The sequence below is a fragment of the Colossoma macropomum genome, unplaced genomic scaffold (genome assembly GCF_904425465.1).
Source record: "Colossoma macropomum unplaced genomic scaffold, Colossoma_macropomum, whole genome shotgun sequence".
In the NCBI taxonomy this organism is placed as follows: Eukaryota; Metazoa; Chordata; class Actinopteri; order Characiformes; family Serrasalmidae; genus Colossoma; species Colossoma macropomum.
In genome coordinates, this window is record NW_023494789.1 from 38,515,507 (window position 1) to 38,542,288 (window position 26,782).

Consider the following 26,782-nt stretch of genomic DNA (forward strand, 5'->3'; position numbering starts at 1 on the left):
AGAGTGAAAAATAGTAAAGAGTGGACAAATGAAAAACTGATAGATTTATACTCGTGTTGGGTGTTGGAAGCTTCTCTGTCATGTTCTGTCTGTTTTGTGTATGCGTATATGTGTGTGTGCGTGTGTGTGTGTGTGTGTGTGTGTGTGTGTGTGTGTGACATGCCCACATACTCAAACAGAGCATGGCTCCATAGCATCCTGTTTAAAATGCAAGATTGATTAGAATTTTCTTACATAAATATGCCTCATATGCACACCTGTCATTTACTGTGCAGTGCAGATTACTGATTATGGTTGCCATGGCAGCAATAATGACATTGCAGGATTCACCTGAGATTAACAAAGGGGTTTGTCTCATTATCCCCTCAAACTCAAACACAATCCTCTTCTCAGATTTTGGCAGGCATTCTCTATCTCTCTCTCTCTCACACACACACACACACACACACACACACGCAGTTACATCTATGTGTTTATACACACAGACACACCGATCAGCCATTCTCAGCACTGCAGCAACACTGGTGTGGTGGTGGTGGTGTGTTAGTGAGTGGATCAGACACAGCAGTGCTTCCACTGTGAGAAGACGACTCAATGCTATGGGTCTGAAAGGATGTGTAGCTGTTGAGCAGCCATCACTGAGAAAAGTAAAACCTGCTCTCTAGTGGTCCTGTGGGGGTCCTGCCCAAATAATACCTGCTATCTAGTGGTCCTGTGGGGGTCCTGCTCATTGAAGGACAGGGTGAAATACATGTATCTGTATGTAATAATATGTGTTATATAATATGTCTCATTTGTATTATGTATATAGGCATCAATGTCATAAAATATCCCAGATATACTGTATATGTGTGTAGCTATACGGAATATACCCCATATGTATTATATATGGAAGTAGTGATATGTGCTTAATATGCATTATGTGAGTGCCTATATATAATAATACATACTATGAGTATTATATATGAAAGTTCCTATTTGTAATGAGAATTGTGTTATATAGCCCTAATCTTAACCACAGGAAGCCAAAAAAAAAACTTGCTCGTTCATTTTAAAAAAATGATGCATGTAGCTTTTGCGGCTCCTAAAGAGCCAGTTTACTCTTGCGGCTGCATGATAGTTATGAAAATTGCGATTATATTGCACATACTACAGTTATAACAGGCCTTACAATACACTGAAAACACAATTGTGTACCAGTAAATGTTGTTAATTTTTGTTAATTATTAACAAAATTATTTGTAGTTCATGTGAGGTGCTGATCACATGAATGCATCCATTCATGAAAACAACAAAAGAACACTCATGTGGAACATCTGAGATTGAGCAGGACACTCAGAGAGAAATGTGTGACTTATTAGGTGGCTCATTGGCACATTGCCTTCTGTGTATCAATATCTCAGAGATCAATATTCCAGTAATAATTAACAAACCGTATGTTATGCAGCCTTAATTGTCTTTTCTACTTTTTTCTGCAAAAAAACATTTCATCCTGACAATGTGTAGCGACAAACAGGCACATTCACACAAACGTGTGAGGTTAAGGCCGACGCTGGGCATTTCTACGGCTGAGGTCCCGGCAGATGTTCAGAAATCATTTACTGAGGTGAGGTATGTGTGTGGGTGTGAAGTAACCGGGACTGAACCTCTCTCCGGTGGTTCTGCAGCAGCTCCAGTGTCTTCTAGGTTCCACTCTACTGTGTGCAAAGGGACTGTTTTGACTCTTCTTGTGACTTTTGGATGATGGTAACTGTTTTTTTCTTCAGCAGCATGTAATCACAAGTTCATTTTTTATGCAAAATTTGTCTCGCTTGAAGATTTGCTTGTCAACAAAGTGCTCGTTTCCTTTGTCATATGTAGAAAAAGGAAGTGGAGCAGAGAATGTGAAGGTTGTCTGTGGCTCCGTCACTCTTATCCGTGTTGGGTCTGAGGCTGAATGCTGATTGTATTGATTGTGTTCTTCAAAACAAATCTGAAGACACAAAACGCAGTGTTATTATCTGACATGAAAAGCAGTGAGCAGGGGCTATTATTACTAAACCCACCATGAAGACCGAGAGAGAGAGAGAGAGAGAGAGAGAGAGAGAGAGAGAGTAGATTCTACGCCTAATGCACCCTTCTGACAACCAGCAAATATGAAGAGCTGAAGAAATGGGTTATATGTGGATCTAGGTCTCTCACTCTTTCTCTCTTTTTCAATCTATCTATTTCTTATCTCTTGCTCTCTTTCTTCCCCTTCTCACGCTCTCCCACTACCTCTCAGTTTTCTCTCTATCTATCTATCTATCTATCTATCTATCTATCTATCTATCTATCTATCTCCATCTCTCACCCTTTCAATTTATTTCTGTTTCTCTCTCATTCTCTCTCTCTCTTCTCTCTCTCTCTCTCTCTTTCTCTCTATTTACCTTTCTCTCTCTCTGTTTCTCTCTCTTTCTCTCATCTCTCTCTCTCTCTCTATTTATCTCTTATCTCTTTTCTCTCTCTTTCTCTCTCTCTCTGTCTGTCTCTCTCTCTTTCTCTCATCTCTCTCTCTCTCTCTCTATTTATCTCTTATCTCTTTTCTCTATTTCTCTCTCTCTCTTTATCTCTCCCTCTCTCTTGGTCACTCAGTTGTCTTGGTGAACATGAACGAGCGTGTATGTGTCCAGCCCCCCCCCCGTGTGTGTGTGTGTCTGTGTGTGTGTGAGCGGACGAGCGAGTGAGAGAGAGCGTTCCATCATCCAACTCCTGCAGCTCTCCGCGATACCCTCCTCCTCCTCCTCCTCCTCCTCCTCCTCCTGAAAAGAGAGAGAGTCAGAGAAAGAGAGAGAGATAGAGAGAGAGGGGAGACGACGAGAAGAAGAGAGGGGGAAAAAAGCGCGCTCTCTTTCTCCATCGGCGTCGTTCTTCCTCTCAGCTCCAGCAGGGAAAGAAAGGAGGACAGGAGGGTGAATCTGTCCATCTCTTCCCCTCTCTCTTCCACCTCTCCGAATTTGAGTGGGAGTGCGTGTCTCCGTGAGTGGAGGACAGTTCGGAGCAGGGGAGCGAGGAACAGCGGAGAGCCAGGATGCTCAACAACCTGACCGAGTGTGAGGAGGGAGAGGGGGGAGCGAACAGCCAAGGTGAGTGCTGGAATCTCTCTCTCTCTCTCATACAGACAGAGTGTCGTTTTACCGTCATTCCGTTAGCAGCGTTACGCTCCAGTATGCAGCGCACATGAACGCAGTGCAGTCACATGCTGCGCACACATGATCCGTCACACACTCGCAGCACATACACACCCACGCATGCGGCCGTGGATAGATGAGGAGGAGGGAAGATGGAGAGATGGAGAGCGAGAGAGTAGGAGGAGGAGTGTGTTCTGCTGGTTCTCCCTGCATTGCATCCTCTCTCCTCTTTTACTGCATGGCTGCCGTGACTAGAATAGTAATTGGCTCTTTTGTGTACGTGTGTGTGTGTATGTGTGTGTGTGTGTGTGTGTGTGTGTGTGTGTGTGTGCTCTGATGCTCCAGAGCTCACCGTCTCACACACACACTTCAGAGAGCTGCTACACCTGCGAGCTTCACAGAGTCACGTCTGAAATGCTCTTCACTCCTGGTGAAGATGGACATGCCAACTTGTGCTGTCACTCAAGCCCCATTCTCTCTACAGGTCTATCTCTCTCTCTCCCTCTCTCTCTCTCCCTCTCTCTCCCTCTCTCCCTCTCTCTCCCTCTCTCCCTCTCTCTCTCTCTCACCCACTTAAGCTCTGACTCTCTTTCTCATGCTCTGTCTGTCTGTTCCTCTCTTTTTATCAAGCTCTCTCTCTCTCTCTCTCTCTCTCTCTCTCTCTCTCTCTCTGCCTATCTCTCCCACTGACTATCTTGTCTTGTTTTTCTCTCTCTTTTTCTTCTGCCTCTCTCGACATGCCTCTGTCTGTCTCTTTCTCTTGTTTTAGCTGTCTTTCTCTTCTCTCTCTCTCACTTCCACTGTCTGTCTTGTCTTTCTGTCTTTCTCTACGTGCCTCTCTCTCTCACCCACTTATGCTCTGTCTCTCTCTCTCTCTCTCTCTCTCTCTCTCTCTCTCTCTCTCTCTCTCTCTCTCTCTGTCTGTCTCTTCCTCTCTTTTTATCAAGCTCTCTCTCTCTCTCTCTCTGGCTCTGTCTCTATCTATCTTTTTCTCTCCCACTTGTCTTTCTCTCTGTTCTCTTCTGTCTTTCTCTACATGCCTCTCTCTCTCACCCACTTATGCTCTGTCTCTCTCTTCCTCTCTTTTTATTAGGCTGTCTCTCTCTCTCTTTCTCTCTCTCTCTCGTCTCTCTTTTTCTCTCTCCCACTGTCTGTTATTTTTCTCTCTTTTTCTTCCATCTCTCTTTTTCCATCTTTCTGACTCTCTCTTCTTTCTCTCTCTCTCTTCTGTCTCCCCCTCTCTCTCTCTTATCCTGTCTCATGCTCTCCTTCTTTACTCTCTCTCCGTCTTTCTCTTTCTTTTCTCTTTTCCTTTTCTCCTCAGTTATCTCTGTACTCTTCTCTTTGTCTATCTCTCTGTCTTCTATCTCTGTCCTTCTCTCTCTTGCTCTCTTTTTCTCACTCTCCCTCTTTTTCTGTCTTTCTCTCTTCTTTCTCCCTCTCTTTCTCTCCATGTCTCATATTTTCTATCCGCTCTCACTTTTCTGTCTGTCTCATTTCTGTCTTCTCTCTTACTTCTTTCTCTCTCTTATTTCTCTCTTTCTTCTGTCTTTCATATTCATTCTTTTTCCTCTTCTGTCTCTCTGCTTCTCTCTCTCTCTGTTCTCTCTCTCTCTCTCTCTCTCTCTCTCTCTCTCTCTCTCTCTCTCTGTCTCTGTAAGGCAGTGCTCCAGACTGCCTCAGCAGTGTCTTGCTTTGTAAAATCCCGTCTCCTTCAGAACAGCATCCTACAAATCCCCATGTTGGGTCATGGCAACCGCACCACGGCAACGCTGCCACAGTAACAGTGGTGACTCTGGACTAATATTGGGACCAACACAAGTCAGCCAGTGTCACCTGCTTCTATCTGCAGATCCAAATATATGGGAAGCATCTGAATATTTATGAGTGTTCATATTTCTCTTAATTACTACTGTTTTATTGGATGAGGCGGGGGCGTGTAGAACATTGGTGTGCGATGACACCGAGGCTGTAGATCTTATTGAGGACAGTTTTTTCCCTCACACACCCATTAATCACGCAAATCAGATTAATAAAGATGTATGTGCGTGTGTGTGTGTGTGTGTGTGTGTGTATGTATATAACATGGAAGCAAGGCTTGCAGATGTTGGTCTTATACAGGTGTATTGTCGGTCCAGTCACAATTTTAACATTTAGCTGGAGATTCATTTTCGTATACATAATCACAATTAATAATTAAATGACCTTTTTGTTGATTTCATTCCACTGTTATGGCAAAAGCTTAAAGCTTCTAAACTGGATTATTAGCTACTTTGCTTTTTATCCTAACCTGTTATTTAACATTAGGATGCACATAATATAATATGATGAAATGACGCCTTCTACATAATTATGAGTAGAGTCAAGCAAAACGTAAAGGGGAATTACACAGATTTTTCTAAATTCTGCATAATTCAATCGTTAAGGTGTAAACAAAATCATTCAGAGAGGTTTGATGTGAAAGGCTCTGTTCTAGAGAAACTTACTGAGTCAGAATTGTTCACAGTGGAGTTCATGGGAACCAGACATCCAAATGCAAAAGCTCTAAAAGAGCTTTCACAGAAAGTTATGGTTATGAATATCCTGCCCAATGAATGAGACATTGTTTTGAGAAGAGTTTAGCCTAAAATTAATTTAATGCAGGCAGTGCATTGACATTGTTTCCTATAATGTAATACCTGTTTAGCAAACTCCTTACAAAGTGATAATTCTCAAAAATAGCAGTTGACACATCAGCATACCATTCCGTTTTACCTTCTAATGCGCCTAGTGTTTATGTAATAGTGTTTGGTAACTTTATCCTCTTCTGCAAAAAACAAACAAACAGGAAAAACAAACCAAAGAAACAAAAACACATAAAATAACAAAAATTCTGTTTGTTGTAACAGTTGTATGATTTTGAAAATACTATAGAAATAATCACTGTCAGACCAAACGACCACAGCTCAAATAATCCAGTTTGTCAGTTACGTAATAATTATGACAGCCTCTTATTGGTCTCTTCTTTCTTGTACAGAGCTGAGGTTCCTACCCTACATGGTGAACCCCGTCTCTAAAGATGACGACACTGAAGCAGATCATTTACGTAATTCAACTTTTTCCTTCCGCTCAGACCCTTTCAGTCGTCTCTTGCTGCTTTCACATTATTCTTTCACATCATTTTATTCACTGAAACCTTCAGTTCACGTTGTTCCAAATTAACCTCCACGCGCAGCAGTAAAAGAGCAGCCATCACCTTGCCTCTGTCTGGCCCTCTCCATGGTGCTGAAAGCAGTCAGGCTGAGTGAGTGTGGCTGCAGTGCTGCTGTCCAAGGTCCTGATTTATCCTCTTCATTGCGTGCTGAGTTACAGCCTGGGCGGGATTATCAGGAGATTTGGGCGAGCAACTCCGCATCTCGCTCCTCCGAGATGAAAGGCATTCGTCTCCAGATGCATTCGCCGTCCGCCCTGTTAGCATATTCATGAGACGCCATTTGATTATGCCATTTGTTAATTTTCGGGAGAAGCTTGATGCTTATTCAGAGAGAAAATGAAACTTATTTATATCTGTTAGAGATATGTAAGCAGTGGCTTCGAATACGCTCCTCAGATGGTGGTCATTTCATTTATATGCACGTGAGGATGAGAAATATGATGATGCGATACCATCATCATCATTAATTACGTCATGTAGTTGATGTTTTCTCAAAAAGGCATCTAACAGGGGAAATCAAGTGTCGTAGCTGTTTAAAGTTTCGCTCTGATTTCAGGGGATCATACGTTCAAACCCCAATGACACCTGAGTCCAAGAGAGCGTAATTGGTCCTGTTTAAGTAGATGTGGTGATACGCAGTAAAACATTTAGTAAATAAATTTTGTGCATAGTTCTCATGGCACACAATTTGGTTCTGCTTCTTAAGACTAGAAAAACTCTCTTCTGGTTGATGTATCTTGAAGGTGGAAAGAGCTTTTGGAAACTACAACTGCTTTACTGTGGATTTTTTGGGGCTGTAGAGGATTTTTTTTGTTTTGGCTGACTAAGTGCAGAAAGCAAAGTAACCCGATAGCCTAATGTTACTGCTCGAAAGTTCGAAAACACATTTTTAAACTACCTACCCCCAAATATCCTCCCCAAAGCAGTTGCAGTTCCTTCCACCTTCAAGATATGTCATCAGAAGGGGGTTTTCCTAGTCTGGCCAAAGTGTCCCTTTAAAAAGAGCCTTTTTTTTTTTTTTTACAAATATATGGACTATACACCAAATTAAAGAATTATCTATCTATCTATCTATCTATCTATCTATCTATCTATCTATCTATCTATCTATCTGTCATGCCTTTCGCCGGCTTAGCAGAGTCTAACACTCCATACTCCGTTCAAAACTCCAACTCCCAGAATCCTTTGGGGGATCACATGACCACGGACTAACAACCCTCCACCTATCCACGCTCCCATGCACCTGATTATTGATTGTTGACACCTGTTCTAGTGCCTGTATAACCTGTTTGTGTCCGTAGCCTTATTGTGAAGTATTGTCTCAGCCTCCTGTGCATCACCAAGCCTTTATTTCTGTGCTTTGACTTCCCAGTTTATTTTCTTACTTGTCTTCTCATTCTCGATTCTAGCCTGACCCCTTTTTGACTCTGTTTACTCTTTTGGGTAGTGACCTCTAGCTCATGTTCTCTCATTCTGATTTAGCTTAGCTTGTATTGCCCCGTTTGCCTGTGTATGGACCCCTTGCCTGTTTTTGTACTACAGTTCTGAATTAGCCCTTATTAAACATTTTAACCACAGCCTGCTCTGCGAGCGTCTGACTCTTTCAAAGCCGTCACAGACGCTTGCTTTATCTAACATTATGCTGAGTGATGGTAGGAGAGGGAGGACCGTTCAAACAAAGAGGTGAAGGCCTGTTATGGTCTCTTGGACTCCCAGTTACAGATGGCTGGGGCATCACCAATTTCCCAACGATAGATCCAGTGCTTAGACAGATGTGCCAATCGTGAGGCCCTGAAACATTTACAGCCATATGCAAAAGTTTGGCCGCTCCTTTTGTTGCTTTTCTAAGTAAAAATAAATTAACATGTTCCCAACACACTTCTGCACATTTTAATGCATAAATACTATTTGTTTGCTGAATTTAACATGCTAGAAAGAATAAAACAGAAGATGTGGCCTCTGCCAAAGTTATGGCATGTTTTATATTGTTTGTTTTATTTTTCCTGTGTGTTAAACTCAAATAAATAAAAATTGTGCACGAAAATTTTGAGAAAAAAATGTCACATTTAAGTCTGTTCCCTATAAAGCGTGTATTAACTTACTATTTAGAAAATCAACAAAACATTTGACTAAGGATGTTCAATCTTTTGCATACGACTGTAGGAGAAAGAAGCTCACACTGAAAGTCAGCAGTGACGTCACTCCTGAGAGAGAGCGAGTCTTCCACAGGAGGATTAGTGTCAAACACCTGTTTGAAAAAATGAGCAAAGCTCTTGAAAGGTAATTAGGAAACAGAGCTATAGCATGTTTTATGAATTCAAAAGATGCGTTTTACTCTCACTCACTCAACCACACGCGCTCATCAGTGTGGTGGAAGTTGGTGCTGGAGTTGTCTGAGCAGTGCTTATGCATTCAGACACCAGCCGTGCTGATAGACAGTGCGTGAAGGATGTGACATCACAGCTAGCATGCTAATGAGCGGAGCAATCTCACCTGATAATCATTGAAGGTGTCAGCTCACAGTGCTGGCTCACACACAGCCCTCAAAACCACAAACCACAACCTTTTGGCCTCTTTCACTCGACCCAGGTGTCTTGTCTTTGCTTAAATTAGGAAATAGTACGAAATAGTAATAGCAGTTCTTTTAGAAGGGAGAAGATTGTGCACTTACAGGCTACATTACATTTGCACTTATTTTGTCAGCAGTTTGTAAAAAGTCAGAGACACCAGGACTTCTGAATGATCCCAATGTAAAAGGGCGGCTATGGAAAGAAGAAACAGCAGCACTTAATCTTCTAAACCAGCTGCTCCTGTCTGGAAGCAGCTGAGCACTGAAACTGACTGATCAATTCTTTTCAGTTGGATAAGTTTTAATGATAACATCGTCACTGTCCAAACAGAAAAACTTACATCTCCATTTTTTTTTTTCATATTTTACATTTCTGCATCATTTGAGAGCAGCAACTGTCCATTGTCAAGATTTTGTCATGAAAGGATGAAAGGAAATGGTCCAGAATTACTTGGAAAAAAAATCTCATGACATTGATTGACATTAAAAGTAAATGTTTTTGCCTTTCCTGTAAAGTTACCATTTTGGAGATATCAAATCATTGTTGATTTTTTGAGGCTTAACATTTATAGAATAAAGGCAAATTCCACCTTTTCAAAATTTCTGCATAAGTAAATGCTCTGTTCTAGCTTACCGAGTCAAAAATATTCACAGTGGTGGTAATAGAAACCAGGGTTTAATGCCTCTAAAAGCTCCCCGACAGAAAGTTATGACATGAAATGTTTACGAATATTCTGCCTGATGCCTGAGACACTGTTTCATCACAGTTTGGAGAAGGTTTTGGCCTAAAACACATTTTTTAAAAAATACATTCAGGGTATAGAGGTACATGCAGGCTGTTGTAACACAAAATAGTCTCCAAAGGAACCTTTTTTTTCCCTCTGGTTCCTGTCACCACCATTGTAAAGGAATCTGAGTTGGTAAGTTTCTCATATCATACCACTCTGAATTACATTGTTCAATTATGCAGAAATTTGAAAAAGTCAGTGGAATTCCCCTTAAAGTGTCAGATTGACTTTGATTAGTTTGAAATGATCACAAATAACAAAATAGGGAGGAGAAACTGGGTTGGCGATGTGGCAAAAATATAACATCACAATACCTGAAGACACTTTTATGATACACAATGAGTGTCACAATATTTTGCTTTCCTGAGGTTTGATCAGCTGGAACAGACCAAAAAAAAGCATAAGAACAGACAGGATATGACTTTTATTCAATGGGCTGCACTTAATCCACTTAAATTGGACTAAATATTCTCTCTCTGCAGTGAAATATGCAGGCGGTCAGTTTTCTTTGAGTACTGACGATATCCCTGATATGGTCAGAAAAGCACACTGTGGCATAATGTAACGTGTATGGATGTTCATTCTGATTCTAATTTTCATATTTGGGTAGGTGTAAGAGTTAATGCACAGAAAATGGAATGGAAAATTAGAAAAAAAGGACTTAGACTGAAATTAATGTGGGGCTTTAGTCTGACCTTTTTTTGGTTACAGCACTGGTGTGAACACAAACATTTGGAAACATATTTCATAATTGAAAAATGATGCTATAGGAGACGTTGTCCTCTTGCAGGTGTTCTTTTCTCCTCAATAGATGATGTGCCAACACAAAGTTTGTGAGAAAAATAGATTTTCACTGTTTGTAGGCCTAGATTACATGAGCTAGAGAGGTTAGCCTAGTTAGTTTGTCTATTTAGCCACACTGTATCTGCATTCTCAGCCACTTCCTTAACAACATGTATTTGGCAACACATTGGTATGACATAATTATTTGCAAATGTGAGAAAACACCACATTTTGCAGTGCTATTAAAACATAAAGTCAGTGTTTAACAGAATTGTTGGTCTTTCCATGATTAACTGAGTGCTCCAGTACCTGCGCACATCCCTGGGAGTGGGATAATGATTGATATCATCACATTGCCCACCTGTAATAATGATGCAGAAAAAAGAGGGGGAGGAGCGTCGAACAGAAAAGTAACATAATTGGACAGTTATTCAAAACGTAAAACTTTTAATAGAACTTTTATTTATTTATTAGGAGCTTGCTCTCTCCCTCTCTCTCTCTCTCTCTCTCTCTCTCTCTCTCTCTCGGTCCTGTCTCCTGCCTGTGTGCCACAAAAGGCCGTTAATGATGATTTAGTTTCAGCTGACTGCACAACATTGTAAAAGCTCCACTGAGATTCGCTCCCATTCTAGAGGGGAGTTTTTATATTGCTCCTGTCGGAACAAAAGCTCGTATCTCCACTTTTGTCATTTTTCAGTTTTTAATATAATTTGAAAATACCTGTTGCCCTTTACACTTTTTATAAATTTCGTGATGATTGGACCAAAAGAAATGACCCAAAATTATTTGGAAAAAAGTCTGCTTCCATTGACTTACATTAAAAGTAAGGTAAGTTTTTTCCTTCTCCTGTAAAGTTACCATTTCAGAGATGCAAGGTTTTGTTCCCATAGCTGCGATATGTATTTTTATTATTTCTGATAGAGAACACTACAGTTCAAAGTGCATGAGAGGCTTGAGGGTGAAAAAAATGGAAAAAGGTCCAGCTCCCAGGGTTTTGTGTGATCAGTGGGTTCACTCCATGAGGCCCGAGGGCAGCTCTGGTCCTCCACTGCTGCCATCCAACCCCTTAATTTGGATAATTTTTCTGTAAAAATAACTGTAATGTTTCCGGTTAACAGCTGCATAAGAATGTCCTAGATTTAGAGCAGCCTGGCCTTTTGTCTAATGGCCTGTCATGAAAACAGTGAATGTAAATAAGGGGTTAGAGTTCGCCAACGAGGACGTGGACACCGGTGATACTCGCACAGCTGGTCATCTTCTGTCATGTGATTAAAGAGATATGATTAACTGAAACAGGGCCTGTTCACTGTCCTCCAGCACTGCTGTTACAACTCACATCACTTTTTACACACACACACGCACACACACACACACACATCCAATTATAGCCCTGGATAATAGGTTTTTCATAAAGAAAAAGGGTTACTGATTAAAAGATCAGCGGTTTCTGTAGTGAAGGCAATACAGCTGAGCAGTAATTTGAAGGTAATTACGTCAGTCTTTCCTCAGACAGAGCAGCTACAAAAGAGCTCCATTCACACGCAGGTTTCACTCTGAAGTGGCTCAGTGGACGAGAGTGTAATTAGAAAAAAGACAAACGTTTCTGTCAGAAGCTTTGATTGTGCTTCTCTTTCCTTTTTTCCTTCTTTTTTCTTCTCTTTCTCTCTTTCTTTCTTTCTTTCTTTCTTTCTTTCTTTCTTTCTTTCGTTTTAATCTTGACTGGTAAAGCTTGGCCACACCACTCCAGCCCTGGCCGTTTGGGGACTAATTACTTGTTTGTTTTCCTCTTTGTTTCCTTTTCTTTTTGTATTTAAATAAACATATGTGCACAAGATTAGCAGCGTCCCGCGGGGGCAACGGAGGGGGCTACGTACCACCCACCTCTTTCTTCTTTCTCTTCTTTTTCCTCTTTTATGCACTTCTTTCTTTCTTTCTTTCTTTCTTTCTTTCTTTCTTTCTTTCTTTCTTTCAGTCTCTCCTGCCCTCTTCTTTCTTTGTTTCTTTGTAAAAATGCATTAAAGTGCATCTAATTTGACCAAAGAGTAAATGTAGTTATTGTCCTTCTTAATTTTGTGTGATAATCTGACCAGTTTTTAATTCTTTAAAGAAAAAGATATTTTATCCCTTAAAAGTCTAGAGTAGTTATCATTATTTTACTGTACTATTTAAAGGTAATTATGTAATTAATTGCATATTGAATTACATTTACGATTGATAATAACATTTACATTCTGTATCAGCAGGTTTGATCTCTGCTCTTCTGACTTTCTTCTGATCACTGATAAAACATGGCCAGAGTGTAAAGGATATTTTTCTTTCTGCAAAACAAGACTGTCCTTACAAAAAAGGACTTTTTATCAAATTTGTGTCACAATAATCTCCTTTTAATCTCCTTTTCTGTTTACAAACACAAACATGATGGTGATTGAAAGTTTAGCATAAAAATCCTAGACTTTCAACACAGTTTCTCTTATTTCTATGAGCTACAAGTGAGAACTGGTCATTTATATGAAATAACATGGTGCTCTGTTTTGACCTGGTGTTAGAGCTGCTGAGACTCCATAGGGTTCAAGGCTGATGGTGTCAGGAGGTGTAGATAATAAACTGGAATGAGCTGGTTGTTCATTGGTGGGAATGTGCCTGTGTGTTGGAGCTGTTTTAAGTGTGATTTCCTTGATGTACCGTCGCCTCAGAGACTGCAGTCGCAATGAAGCAGCTACTGAAGTGAACACCACGGAGAAAACATCTGTGTGTGTGTGTGTGTGTGTGTGTGTGCACATGTGGGCAGGTGAAAGAGGTTTATTCTAAAGCTGAATGGAGGAGCGGAAATAAGAATGAGCGAGAGAGAAAGGATGAGGTTGTGAGTGGTCCTTCACAGAGACTGAGAGCAGGATGGGAAGACGGAGGTGAATGAAGAGATCACGACAATCGAACAGCATGACGCAGGGGATTCTGTCAGGAAGGCTGAGTCTAGATACCCTCCCAGTCTTCCACTGCTAATTCAACTCTATATATTAAAGACTACAGATGAATTATTACTATGAATTACTCAGTAACTACTGGGGAACTATATGTAGGTATGTAGTTGACCTTTCTGTCTGTCTGTCTATCTATCTATCTATCTATCTATCTACCTATCTATCTATCTATCTGTCTATCTGTCTGTATTTCTATCTGTATGTCTGTATGTCTGTCTATCTATCAACCTATCAATCTGTATATTGGTGTGTCTATCTATCTATCTATCTATCTATCTGTCTGTCTGTCTGTCTGTCTGTCTCTCTGTCTCTCTCTCTCTCTCTCTCTCTCTCTCTCTCTCTCTCTCTCTCTACCTACCTATCTATCTATCTGTCTATCCAAATAATATCTGGTCAGCAGCGGTCCTTTAATCAGAAACTGACCAATGATGAACATGATAGAGGGGGCTGGTAATTAGTGCATGATTTCAGATGAGCTACAGTCTGTAATTATAGACCTACTGGAGTTATAAGAAAGGTGGAGCTCGTAAACTGGCGAGTGACTGGAAGTGTAACATAGGTGTTTCTAGATTTCTAGGTCTAGTAGGTTAACCTCTTAAACGGCCAGGGCTCGCCAACAGGCCCAAGGTTTTATTATACACTTTTATAACCTAAGAATAGCTCAACCAGTTTGCAATGAAGTTCCTGTAGTTACTGAATAATAAGCCTTAGTGTGTTATAAGCCTGTGATTTTAAGGGGTTAATGAGGGTGTTTATACATCTCATCATGAGTCTCTCTGTCTATCAGTTTCTTTCTCTCCTATTTGAATTCACATTCTGCACTCTGCAGTCACTCGTCAGCTCTGTATTTGTGCACATATATTGAGCAGCTCATTAGCGATATTGAGGCTGTGACGGCTCTGTGCGCTGTGGCGGATTAAAGATCCAGGACTCTTGACACATCTCAGCAACTTTAATGAGCTCAGATTCAGAATCAGATTACTTCCTGCACTGCTGCATTTGTCTCAATTTATTATTATTATTATTATTATTATTATGTAACAGTTTAGACTTATTATTCTATAGCTGCATGGAAAAAATGGAAAATGACTGACTTATTCTTATTAAACAGGATTTCCACTGATTCATATAGCATTTTTTTACTATCCAAAATAACCAGTGAACCTATGTATGTCATTTTGTCTTTGTTGGAATGTTGATGATGGTAAAACTGAGTTTTTTGGGGGGCTATTTTCCCTTACAGTGCTGCACATGTATGTCTCTATCTTGAATTATTACTTTCTTTAAACAAATTTTTTATCTTATCTCAAAATTATCACACAACAGTGTCTCAGACACCAGGCGGCATGTTAATGACCATTTTCACTGAATAACTTTCATAAGGGAGCTTTCTGAGGCATTAAACTCTTTGGACGTCTGGTTCCTATCACAACCACTGTGGACAATTCTGAGAACAATTCATATCAAACCACTCTAAATGGGTTTGTTTACATCTTTACCATTTAATTATGCAGAAATTTTATAAAATCTGTGAAATATGTAGAATTAGGTTTTTACCATATCATTTCAGTTGCTGTGGCTTTGGCCTTTTTCTTCCTATTAATAGAAAAAACCCTCAGGAGTCTGAAACAGTCTGAGTGTCTGATCTTGCTTAAAAATACCATAAATACAGCAGAAGCTTATGGTAGTTGTGACTGATTTATGGCGTGCTTACAAAAATCTACATCCTGTGTTTGCACTAATTGCATCCCATGTTGACAGCAAAAGCCTGTAGAGATGCAGACACACACACACACACACACACACACACACACAAACATACACATTTTGTATAAACTCTTGCCTTTTGTCAAGTACAGACATAGGCAGGGAGCTAATGTGCATTTCCATGGTTACCCACTGTTAGTCGTGATTGGTAACCTCACTGTTCTCACTCTTTCACCTGAAGGAACAGAACAAATGAATGCTCACAGCTCGTAATAATGTGTTGGATATGGGGATTTATATATCAAGATACGTATATTAATATACTTATTCTTTTTTAAATTGGTGCTGTGGACAATATATGATGTGCATTAAACCAATTTTACATTTTTAAAAAAGAAGATTATGATTTTTTTATGGCAATGACAAATTGTGCAATGACAAAAAAGTGTTCTACTGTTGTATCACAAAGAATCATACAAAAAAATCTGAAAAGAGCTGACCATAAACATGAGAAAAAAAACCCTCTGCCAAAACCATTTACATTTTTTCAGATGCTTGAAACTAAACTTTGACTATTTAAAAAAAAATCATATACCGATACTGACGTCTCTGGTATCGGCCGATGCTCACCTAATACTTCTTTTTTTAAAAAAACTTCTAAGTATTAAAATCAGCTATTTTTAATTGAAGTACTTCACTTAAAGGGGAATTCCATCAGTTTTTCTACATATTTCCACTGAGAGTTCTGCATAATTCAGTTGTTGAGATGTAAACAAAGACATTCAGAGTGGTTTGAGTTTGTGAAATGGTTCATTGTAGAATTAACCAATTCTGACTTCTTTACAGTGGTGGTGATAGGAACCAGGTATCATAATAGCTACAACACCAATATAGCCATTTTATTTACTATGCTAAACAAGCAGCAAACCTGCATGTGGCGTCTGAGTTTTTATATGTAATGTTGATGATGGTACAATAATGGAAAATTATTCTGGGGATGCAATGCATATATCTTTCTGCCTCATATGGACTTACTAACTAAAAATTATGTTTAGGCCAAAGCGTTTTCTTAAAACATTTATTAAAAAAAATCACAGGCCTCAGGCAGCATACTTGTAATGATTTTATGTAATAACTTTCTATAAATGAGCTTTCAGAGACATAAAACTCTTTTGATATCTGATTCCCACCACTATGAACAAATTTGACTTTGTGTCTCATTTCACCTTTCTGAATGACTTTTACATCTTAACGATTGAAATATGCAGAATAAAAAAAAATTAAGATGATCACCTAAATTTTATGTCTTTATGTCTATCATTCTGAAACTACTCAAAAACTACTACCCCACAGGAAGAACTGCACAGCTAACAACATCACATCACACAGTGTGCGCGAGTGCTATTTCAGGACAGATTTGTTACAGGATTGGACCTGATTCATTCTCTATTTTCCCACTTTTGATACCTGATCCAGCATTACTGCTGACATCAGCCTGATACCTGGTACTGGATCGGTGGCATTTCTGTTTTACTTCTGTATTAAAAAGTATTGTGGTGTAGAAAACACATCAAAAATAACAATATCATGGAATTTGTTTATCGTTTGCATATGATTGCACCTCAAACTGGATTTGTTGTGTGTTGCGCGGTGTGCTAATGATATAGAGGCCGTGCCAGCAGATAAGATGTTTTCTTTCTTCTGGATCTTCTTGCTCACTTGTGTCAAACGTCCGCACGGCTGCACGGTGCTAGTGAGGAGAGGAGACATGAGTTTGAGAAACAGTCGGGGTGTTTGTGCAGCAAACTGCCGCAGTACTTCAGCCTCAACAGCTTTGTGTGCAATAATCTTTGTGTATGCAGTCAATTTGCTGGGAAAGTGCTGTTGATTTCCCTTGTGTGTGTGTGTGTGTGTGTGTGTGTGTGTGTGTTGCAGCATCCACACATTTCAGGATTGTTTAACTGCTAAAAATAGCAAAAGACGGAACTTTACAACGGAGCTTCAAAATATTTCAAGCAAAGCAAAGAGCCAATAACCCCAACACCACACAAGGGTTAATGTGAAAGTGTGTGTACATGTATCCAGTGTCCACACACTCTCCTCAGCAGGATTCCAGCATTGTCTTCTTTCTAAACACATAAGACGAGTGTGTAATTGGTGCTTTGTGAAAAGCCTGGGTGGATAGATGATGTTGAAAGAGAGGAATGGAAAGTACTGGAAGGGAATCAAACGAGTTCAGAGTAATTGGGCAGTGTGAAAGGAGGAGTGTGTGAGAGGGATCAAACTCCATGCTGCCTGAGATCGCTGCCAAACCCTCCGTCACTCCACACACACACACACACACACACACACACACACACACACACACACTTCAGATCTGAAGCATCGGTCTCCTAATTAGAGAACTAGTGGTGATGCTAATGCTAATGACTGCTTACTATAAATAGCCATATGAAACTATACATTAGCCATCATCAGCTGGGCCGTGGAGGCTGAAGCAGACTATTGTTATTAGTATGGTTGGAAATGGCTGGAGAGGAGCTCGTGTTTGTTGTGATGTGCTGTGTGGGATCCGATCTTTTCATACTGTCACATCTCTGCATGAGAAAAAGGGAAACCATCTCATTGCCTGAGTGCTTGATAGGACTGAGTGTGTTTTGTGTGTGGGCGTATGGAACAACAGTAATTGTCCAGTTAAGAGCTTTAAAAGATTGAAATTCATACATTTTGTACATATTATGTTTAAATGTTACTTTAAAGGAGTGCTTCTGTACAGTGGTGGTGATAGGAACCAGGGGTTGTGATGCCTACAACTCAAATATTTACTATCCAAAATGACCAGTGAACCTACATGTGTCGTCTGAGTTTTATATGTAATGTTGATGATGGTAAAATAGTGGTAAATCTGAACAAATACTTTTTCTATGGGGATTACTTTGCCTCAGAACTCCTTGATTGTACCCCTCCGCCATGTATTTACAGCACATACAGGCTTAAAAAGAATGTCTGACTTAATGTTTAGGTCTTAAATGCAAAATTATCATTATACTGATGAAGACATGATGACAATAGTAGATCATTCACTTACATCTCAGAACTCATGTCCTTTAACGTGTTTTGGCTGAGTTCTCTTTGAATACTGTTTCAACACGCTCGCAATCTTCAGATTCGTCTGCTTGGGGAAGGGGTCCGAGGCACAACCCACGTTACTAAGTGTTCTTCCGCATGTTGCATGCAATTACACATTTTCACCAAAGGGGTCTCCAAATCTCTGAATCTCATGTAGTGTAGCGTAAAAATCTGACACAGTGATATATTTAGAAAATACTCTAATACTGCCAGCACTAGATAACACACAAAATATTAGATACCTTGTAGAAATAGTTTAAAAAAACAATTTCAAAGCTGCAGGACTGTTGAAAACTTGCATGTATGTTGTTTAAAACTCATTTGGTTGTTGAAATGGAGAGGATAAGTCATAATGGAATGCACAACTAGACATCCTGAAATCAAAACTGACCTTTTTTATTATTTATCATTATTTACTTTATTATTTCATGTCTCTCATTTTAAGCACAATTTATTACATCACATTATTTAGAAGACCTAATTCTTGCTTTCTGTAGTATTCCATAAAAAATGTATTTTTGCCAAATTTGAAAATGTCTTATAATTTTTTGATTACATCACAGCGCACCTGCAGTTAATAAAATGATATTGACCTACAATATCATGTTTCATCTCCCCCTCCCACCACCTTCACAGATCATTAAAGGAAAATGCTCATCTAGCTCAGAGACCCTCCCTGGTGTCATGATGCAGTCTGAAATGTGTTACACTGCAGAAGGAAATTCTGTTATGATTTCAAATTTATGATTTTTTTTAACTGTGGAGTGTATGCAAATCTTCAGCACCCCGATCAAAGGACGTTTTATTGATTTTCTAAGTGAAAATAAATGAACACACCCTCTACATAGAAGACACATAGAAGACTGCATGCTTAAATGCACAGTTTCTGTCTATTTTCTGAATTTAACATATTGAGAAAAGAGAACATAAAAAGTGTGTAAAAGTTATTGCGCATTTTATATTGTATGTTTTATTTTTTCTAATATGTCAAACTCAGCAAATAAATAGGAATTGTGCTCTTAAATTTCAAAAAAGTCATATTTAAGTTTGTTCCCGGTAGAGAACATGTTAACTTATTTTCTCCTAGACAATCAACAAAACGTGTAATTTGTGTTTTTCGCACTTTGTATGTCTTTGTATTGAGCGTGAGCAGCTAAAGTGCATGCAGTGAGAGAGTGATGTACAGTGAAAGAGAAGCAATGGATAACAGAGGCTTAATGAATTCCTCCCCTTACTGGTCAGGCTGTCACTCTCTGTTGACAGACAGTTGAGTAATGATTTACGTTGTGAGTGGTGGAACATCTGTCAGTCTCTTCTCTGCCTCCTCCATTGGACTCTCCATCTCTGTCACACTTCTCTGGGCACATTTACGCCCAGTAAAAGTCCTCAAGCTTCCACTCTACAGCTGTAGCATGTCTTTTCATCAGTAGCTTCCACAGCAGATATTGATTGGTTTGTGTTGTTTTGTATTGTTTGAATGTGTTTTACTCTATAAATGGACTTCATACAGAATTACAGCTGTGAATGTCTCTAATCAGAGGACCCATTTAAAACAATCACAGTTTGGTGGTGAAATTATACCATAAGGTAACACAAACACTGCAATGTGCACATTAAACATGCATGCTTTGCACAGCACATAACCCTTGTTAGTAGTTGTACATTGATTAAATGAGTGACTGCTGAAGTAACATGGAAGCGTCCCAAACCTTAGAGAGCTCTACCCAGTACTGAAGATTAGCTCTACCTCTAAATACAAGATCAATTCCACTATTTTATCCCTGAACTGGAGTGCCCTACCTCCTTCCCTTAATGCTCCTCTCAAAGCTGCGATCAATATCTTCCACTTGTTTGTGTCCTTCTGTGTTTAACTTCACTTCTTGTTTTCTTGCTTTGTTTTTAGCTTAAGGTCATTACTTCATTTTTCACATTTTAATCAGTGTAATCACAAATATATCTGGCATTATTAAGCTGTTATCAGTTCACATTTCAAGTTCTAAAAGGCTTTCATGTCAAAGCTTTCTTCAGTCATAAAAAGCTTTTATGTAAGTTGTTTGTTGCCCTGAAGCCACTGTGACTTTCAAAACACAAAATAAAGTAAGTATTGCAGTCAAATGAGTTTACAAAGGTACAAACCATGTATTGAAAAATAAATAATTTTTAATAAAAAAAGAGCACTCAGTTTTCACTCAGTTTTCTCTGTATTTAATACATAAAGACTAAAGTCAGATTTTATTTGAATCCAATTGAAAAGTTCTACAGAGTAAAGTCCATTTGTAATTTAACCCATTGTGCCCAGATTTTTCTTTTTCTTTTGTTTTTTATAAAAAAAATTCAAAAACAGAGGATAAGAATGCAAAATGTATAATACAAATATATCAACATTTCTACAACTCACAATATTATACATTTTAATTACATTCAGAATAATGTGACCCTTATTAACAGTTCAGCAGAGTACAGGGGATCTTGTTTTCCCATGATTGTCTATCGTCCTCAGTCTTAAAAGTTCACACAATATCTGTATATTAACAGTTTCAGCTGGTATTGCACTTTGTTCATTGACCATTTTGTTCATTGACCATATATCCTTTCATATCTAAAAGCAGTGTAATACTAGATTTATATAAAAGAGAAAAGGGGGGTGTAAACTGTGCCAAATTCTGTTGCAAGTGGGCTAAAATAGACCAGACTGAACTTTGGAAATAAAAATTTCAAAGGTTCTTAAAGAGGCAGTAAAAGGTTATTAAAAACCATGTTATGTTACATGGCTGTGACTAAATAACTGAAATAGGTGATATATAAAATAGTTTGTTTAACTATCACCAGGAGTGATGCAGGCTTCTGAAGGTGGACCCCTAAGCAGCATGAACATCCCTAAAAAACAAAGCTACAGGTCATTCTAAGATCGGGAGCTGGGTTCACAAAAGTGTCAAAAACTTTAAACTCTTCTTAAATGTGCTTTTTTCTTAACTTCAAAGTTCAAATAAATTGATTTTCTTCAAGAAACTGGATAAAAATTCTCTTAATCTCCTCTTAATCTTAATTTTTCTTTTAAGAACAGTTTTAACAAGTGATATTAAAAAAAACCTTAACCTTATGTCAGCCTCACACTTCTCTTAGACTGGAAGAGCTGAGGAGCTTCAAAAACTGTAACTTCTAATGAGTATCACAAAATATGACTGTTAAAATAGATGATTTAGTTAAATGTTTTTTAATTCAAATTCAGAATGCAATATGATATCTGTAGGATGCATAACAGATAAGTTTTAGCCTACATAAGAAAACAACTCTTAAGAAAATTGAAGACTATGATTAGAAGTATATGAAGAATATTTGAGAATTTCTTAAGTCCATTTAAGAACGTTATATGAATTTCTTAGTGTTTGTCTTAAGATCCTGTATATGTTTTTTTTTTCCTTGGGAAAGCTTTTATGAATCTGGCCCCAGGTTCCCCGCTGAAGTGGGCGATACTGTATGATGATATGCTTTATGAATGTTTTATTAAAAATAGTTTTAGCCACGGCTCCCAAAGGCACAATTGTCAAAGTTTCCACCTTGAATCCCGACAAAACCTGGAGTCCAAGAAAGCAGAATCGGTCTTGCTTTTAGTAGTTTTTAATGTGGCTGTATTGTTTTGCTGGTGCATCGTATATGTTCCAACTTGAATGAAACAGAATACATTGAAATTGGGATGCATTTCATGACATGTGTTATCCATATCGCCAACTGGTATTCCTTGCTATCCATAATGGCTTCAAGTCCCATGTTCTAAAAGCCTGTATTGTTGCTGAACCAGTGCTCCTGCTGGGAGAGTGTGGCTCTCGGCCGTCGTCTTGTCCTGGCTGCGGAGCAAGAGAGAGTGTCGACATCAAACTGTTTCAGTCTCTGGCGTGTGCTAATCCCTTTAGTTCTGCAAGGACAGTTGATCCCTCGCCTTCCCCGGCCGCCTGGCTCCCTCTGATCACAGATTATAAAACACAACACCTCGTAATCCCACTCATTTTTCTCAGCAGTCTCTGGCCAAAGCACACCATTCCCAGGTCAGCGTTGACATGTGTGCCTACAGCGTTGCTAGTCACCAAATGCTGCAGGTACCGTTTCCAAACGTACACTGTCCTACATGATTTACCATGTTCTCCTTCCTTAAAGTGATACTTTTACTCAAATATGTACAATTTTACACATGCAGTTCTGAGCAGGCAGCAGCTCAGAGTTTTTGGAGCATTTGTCTACTATTAAGTTATATAACTATTAGCTATAGTTTTTATGATGTTTCAGGCAGAGAAAATTATGCTGTTTTGAAAAATTTTTGAATTTTTTTTTTCACCATTTTCTTCTGTTAAATTTGAGTCGAGCAGGACTAAATTTGGTGCAGGTGATATCAGATTTCTTGAACATTATCTGTAAAATGTAATTAAATCTCTAAAATCTTGAACATAACACCGGTAAACACTGTTTTTGTGGCATATATTTACTATTAAAAAAATGTAAACGTTTGAAACTTTAAGAGTAAATGAAAAAATAATTTTGTAAAAACTTATTTATAATTTATAATAATTAATTTTAGTTGACTTTATTTTTTACCAGTTAACAAAATAAGCCTTGGAATCATGTATGTTTGTCATGTAGGACAATTCACCGGCTTACTTTGACTCTGGTAAGAAATTATCTGCAGGGTCATTCTGCCCTTAACTACCTTGCATGTAGCTTCCTAATGCTGATCTGAGACCTGTTTCAAAGTCTAAACAGACTCATCTGTGAGTATGAACCAAATGTCATCACTTTCACCGTACAAGACAGTGTCCGGTAATGCTGATGCATGTAGTTTAAAGTGTCTCTCCAGACGGATGTGGAAATGATTTGGATAAACGAAGCCGCCGTAGCTGGTCAGAGCTGCGTCTGTTCTCTCTCTGTTTCTGGCCTCCATGCTCCTGTGGGCGGAATGTCATAGGCTGTCATCATTAATCTCCCTGCAGAAGGTGAACAGAACAGCCTTTGATTCACTAGCCAGAGAGAGAGAGACAGAGAGAGAGAGAGAGAGAGAGAGAGAGATGAATTTTATGTTTTTAACCTTTCATGTCAACAGTCTTACTGCAGTACATTTGTCTACATCGGACCAGGATCATGTTTTACTGTATTTTTCAACAGAGATATAACTCAAATATTCTGCATAATGCATTTGCAGTGTACAGTGAATTAAGTGCAGTAGAGAGAAATTTATCCCACTTTGTTCTTGTATATTTTCCCCCCGATATCCACTCATGATGTTTGTATGGTTTTATGTACTAACAATTCAGTCATGGTTCATTTGTACACGACTATTTTCGGACCTCTTTATCTTTTACAGCTAAACTGGCTGTTTACGCTGTGCCTTTAAGGCCGATATACAACTATATGAAAGTTTGAAAACCCCTTAAAAAAATCAATGGAAAAGAAGAGAAGTTTAAAATATTTTGAGTGTAGTAAAGACTTGTGTGCTTTTTGCAAGGTGGAGTACTTTAATTTCATTTTATTTCTAAACTGTCACGTGCAAAATTTGAACATCCAATTTTGTTGATTTTCTAAGAGAAAATAAGCTTCTACTCAGGATAAATATGACATTTTATGCCAAATCACTGTTGTTGGAAGAAAATATTTTTCATGTTTTTTAGTTTTTGACATAATTTGAAAGTGCCTGTTGCTCTTGACTTGGAAAAAAAGTCTGGTTCCACTGACTTACATTAAAAATGAAGTAGATTTATTCCTTCTCCTGTAAAGTTACTAATTTGGAGATATGAGATTTTCTTCCTACAACAGCGAAACACCCGTACATAAATTACCTGATTGGCTGTCCTGTGTTGTGCCTCATTCAAAAAGCAATCTCATTATAACTTCAATGTGAATGGGCAGGGCTGAACTGCTGTAAGCTAAATACATTGTTTTTTTTTTTTTTTTTTTGGTGACATAACAAAAACAACACATTCAACAGAAGACAGCTTTGTTTCCCTATATGGATCATACAGACTGATTAATATGTTTTGAAATTAACAGTGTTCACGTATTACACCGAACTCCTTTATTTTGCTTTCTGTTATTCAGGCCCTGTAAAGGCAGGACGGGGCTCATACAGTAACTTCTGTGGTTGGGAAGTTTATGGGCGCAGATGGCATCTACCGAAATGTTACATAAGCATCTTGTCAAGCCCCAGGCTTGTGAAATCTAAATGGACCCCAAATAACCCTATAACAGTCCAGAAGCATCATAAAACATTTGAAAGCAGTGCTGAAGGCAACTCCTGGTTGTTAAAAGAATATATTCACAATGCACTCGCTGTAACAAAAGTTTGGGAGTTGTTGTTCACCGTGAGTTGTTTCGAAAAAAAAAATAATTGTTTGTGCACTGCGTGTGCGTGTGTGTGTGGACCAGGCCTCCTCCTACCACTTGCCTGGGCGGCGGTGGTATCGCCTTTGTCTTCTTGTCTTCGTGCACCGTCAGTTACCATGGCAACGTGAGTCTGCATTCCTTCTCACCTGCTGTTTTTATCAATTCACACTATGGGTGCTCTCTCTCTCCCTTTCTCTTGCTCTAGCTCTCTCTCTCACACATTGTTCCTTTCTTTCCTGGTCAGACGTGTTTCATCGAATTTCTGCTGCCGTTTGTTAAAACAAATAATAATGACATGAATTTAACTTACACATCTGCAATATGGCCAAACATTTCACAGATTAATGATACCTACAGTGCTTTCTGAAAAGTTTATCATGATGGCATTTGTTTTGATATAATCTATCGTGATAATGAAATTGTATCCTCATATCGCCCACTCCTACACACCTAAAAATAAAGGGTCACTGATTAACAGTTCACTAAATAACTTCAGAAGTATAGTTCTAGGAAAAGTTTTAATTGGTAGTAGACCTGGGTGAGATCTAACAATAATTTTCTTCTTCCAAAACATGATTATGCTTAAATAATAAATAATAATAATGACAAAATCATATTGCGTACTATTGAACAACTTAACACTTTTGGGTAATAAACTATTTCACCACTTGCTCTGAAAGTCATGATTGCAAACTTGCATTGTTGAGCTCCCGTTGGTGTGGGTTCATGGCTGTTTCTTATTTTTAAATAATTCACACAAAAGTGATGTGCATGCTATTAGCGCCCCCATGTGGAGAAGCTTCAGACACAATTGAGTGACTTCCGTGAAGTCCACATGTCCACATGCTTTACGTATTAAAAAAACCAAGGTGTTTTCCTTCGTGACAGCTGAGGCACTGTGGTATTCAACTGTGGATGCCTGTAGGAAGCTATATAAGATATTGCTGCTGTCCAAAAAAATGTTTTGTTTTCTACCGTTTCTACCATTTTTTTCTATCGTTTGAGCCCAGTTTATGCCCTTTACATTGTATGGAGACTTCATGATGAATGGACCAATAGAAATGCTCCAAAATAGGAATAAAATCTCTTTATATTAACTTACCATTTAAAAACAATTCTCAATAGCTCTCTATCAATTTCTTTTCTAAAACAGTGGTCCCCCTTTACATCAGCAAGCTAAACTAGTATAGAGCCTTTAAATTATGTGGAGGTTCTTTAAACTCTGAAATGGTTCCTTCCATTGAATAGTTCTTTAAAGGACTGAAAGGGGTTCTGTGGCAATACTCCAAAGAGCCCTTTTTGGCACCTTTATTTTTGAAGAGTACACTCAGTCCCTTAGCACACCACTATCGATACTTTGGGCTCATGAACACATCCAATTAACATCCCTCAGCTATTCTAACATGTACTCTCTGATCTCGAACTATGTTTAATCATGTTTAAACTACGATCACAGAGCACTAATTGTCCTTCTGTCATTCGGCTCTTAAAAGGGTCTGAGTGTTAGCATTCTAGTTTTCCGCCAGCTGTTGGAGAAATGGAGTAGACGGCTCGCTTTACCTCCGAATGATCACATATGACCTCAGAGTGCTTCAGATGGAGCTGCTGGCCATCTGTGCTGTCCCCACATGGAGAATCCTGCCGGTGAAGGCTGAAGATTGGCGGGAGCTTGCACTGGAGCTTTTAGTGGACTGAGGCTGCACTGATTACTCCTTTAATACACCATAATTAAGAGAATGTGACATAATGGCTGTATAAATGTGAGATTGTGTGTGTGTGTGTGTGTGTGTGTGTGTGTGTGGACTCACAGTACTTCATACTGACTCACTCACTGTATACAGTATTATGCAATGTCAGGACGTGGGGTTGTATATACGTCTTTTGTATGTATTATATCATTGCTGCCTTGTATCTGTGAAATAAGAACTTCATAAAAGAAAGAAACTTCTTAACTTTAATGAAAGTTTAGTGTCACAAGATTTTATTCCAAGCAATTTCAGACCGTTTTTACTGGCTCATTCATCATCAACAATATATGGGCAACTTTTTGTGAAATGGCGTAAAAAATAGGTTGTCATTTATTGTTATCAAGTATTTGTATGTAATAACAATCTGTGTAT

General features: G+C 38.8%; 1 protein-coding gene across 1 annotated transcript in view; it reads left to right on the plus strand.

Moving 5' to 3' along the window:
• Window positions 1-2,998: 2,998 nt before the first annotated feature.
• slc12a5a (solute carrier family 12 member 5a) overlaps window positions 2,999-26,782 on the plus strand; it is a 127,837-nt gene continuing 104,053 nt past the window's right edge. Inside the window, exon 1 of the mRNA XM_036571237.1 lies at window positions 2,999-3,104. Within this exon, the coding sequence (XP_036427130.1) occupies window positions 3,050-3,104 (55 nt within the window). The 5' untranslated portion in view covers window positions 2,999-3,049. The remainder of the gene's footprint in view (window positions 3,105-26,782) is intronic.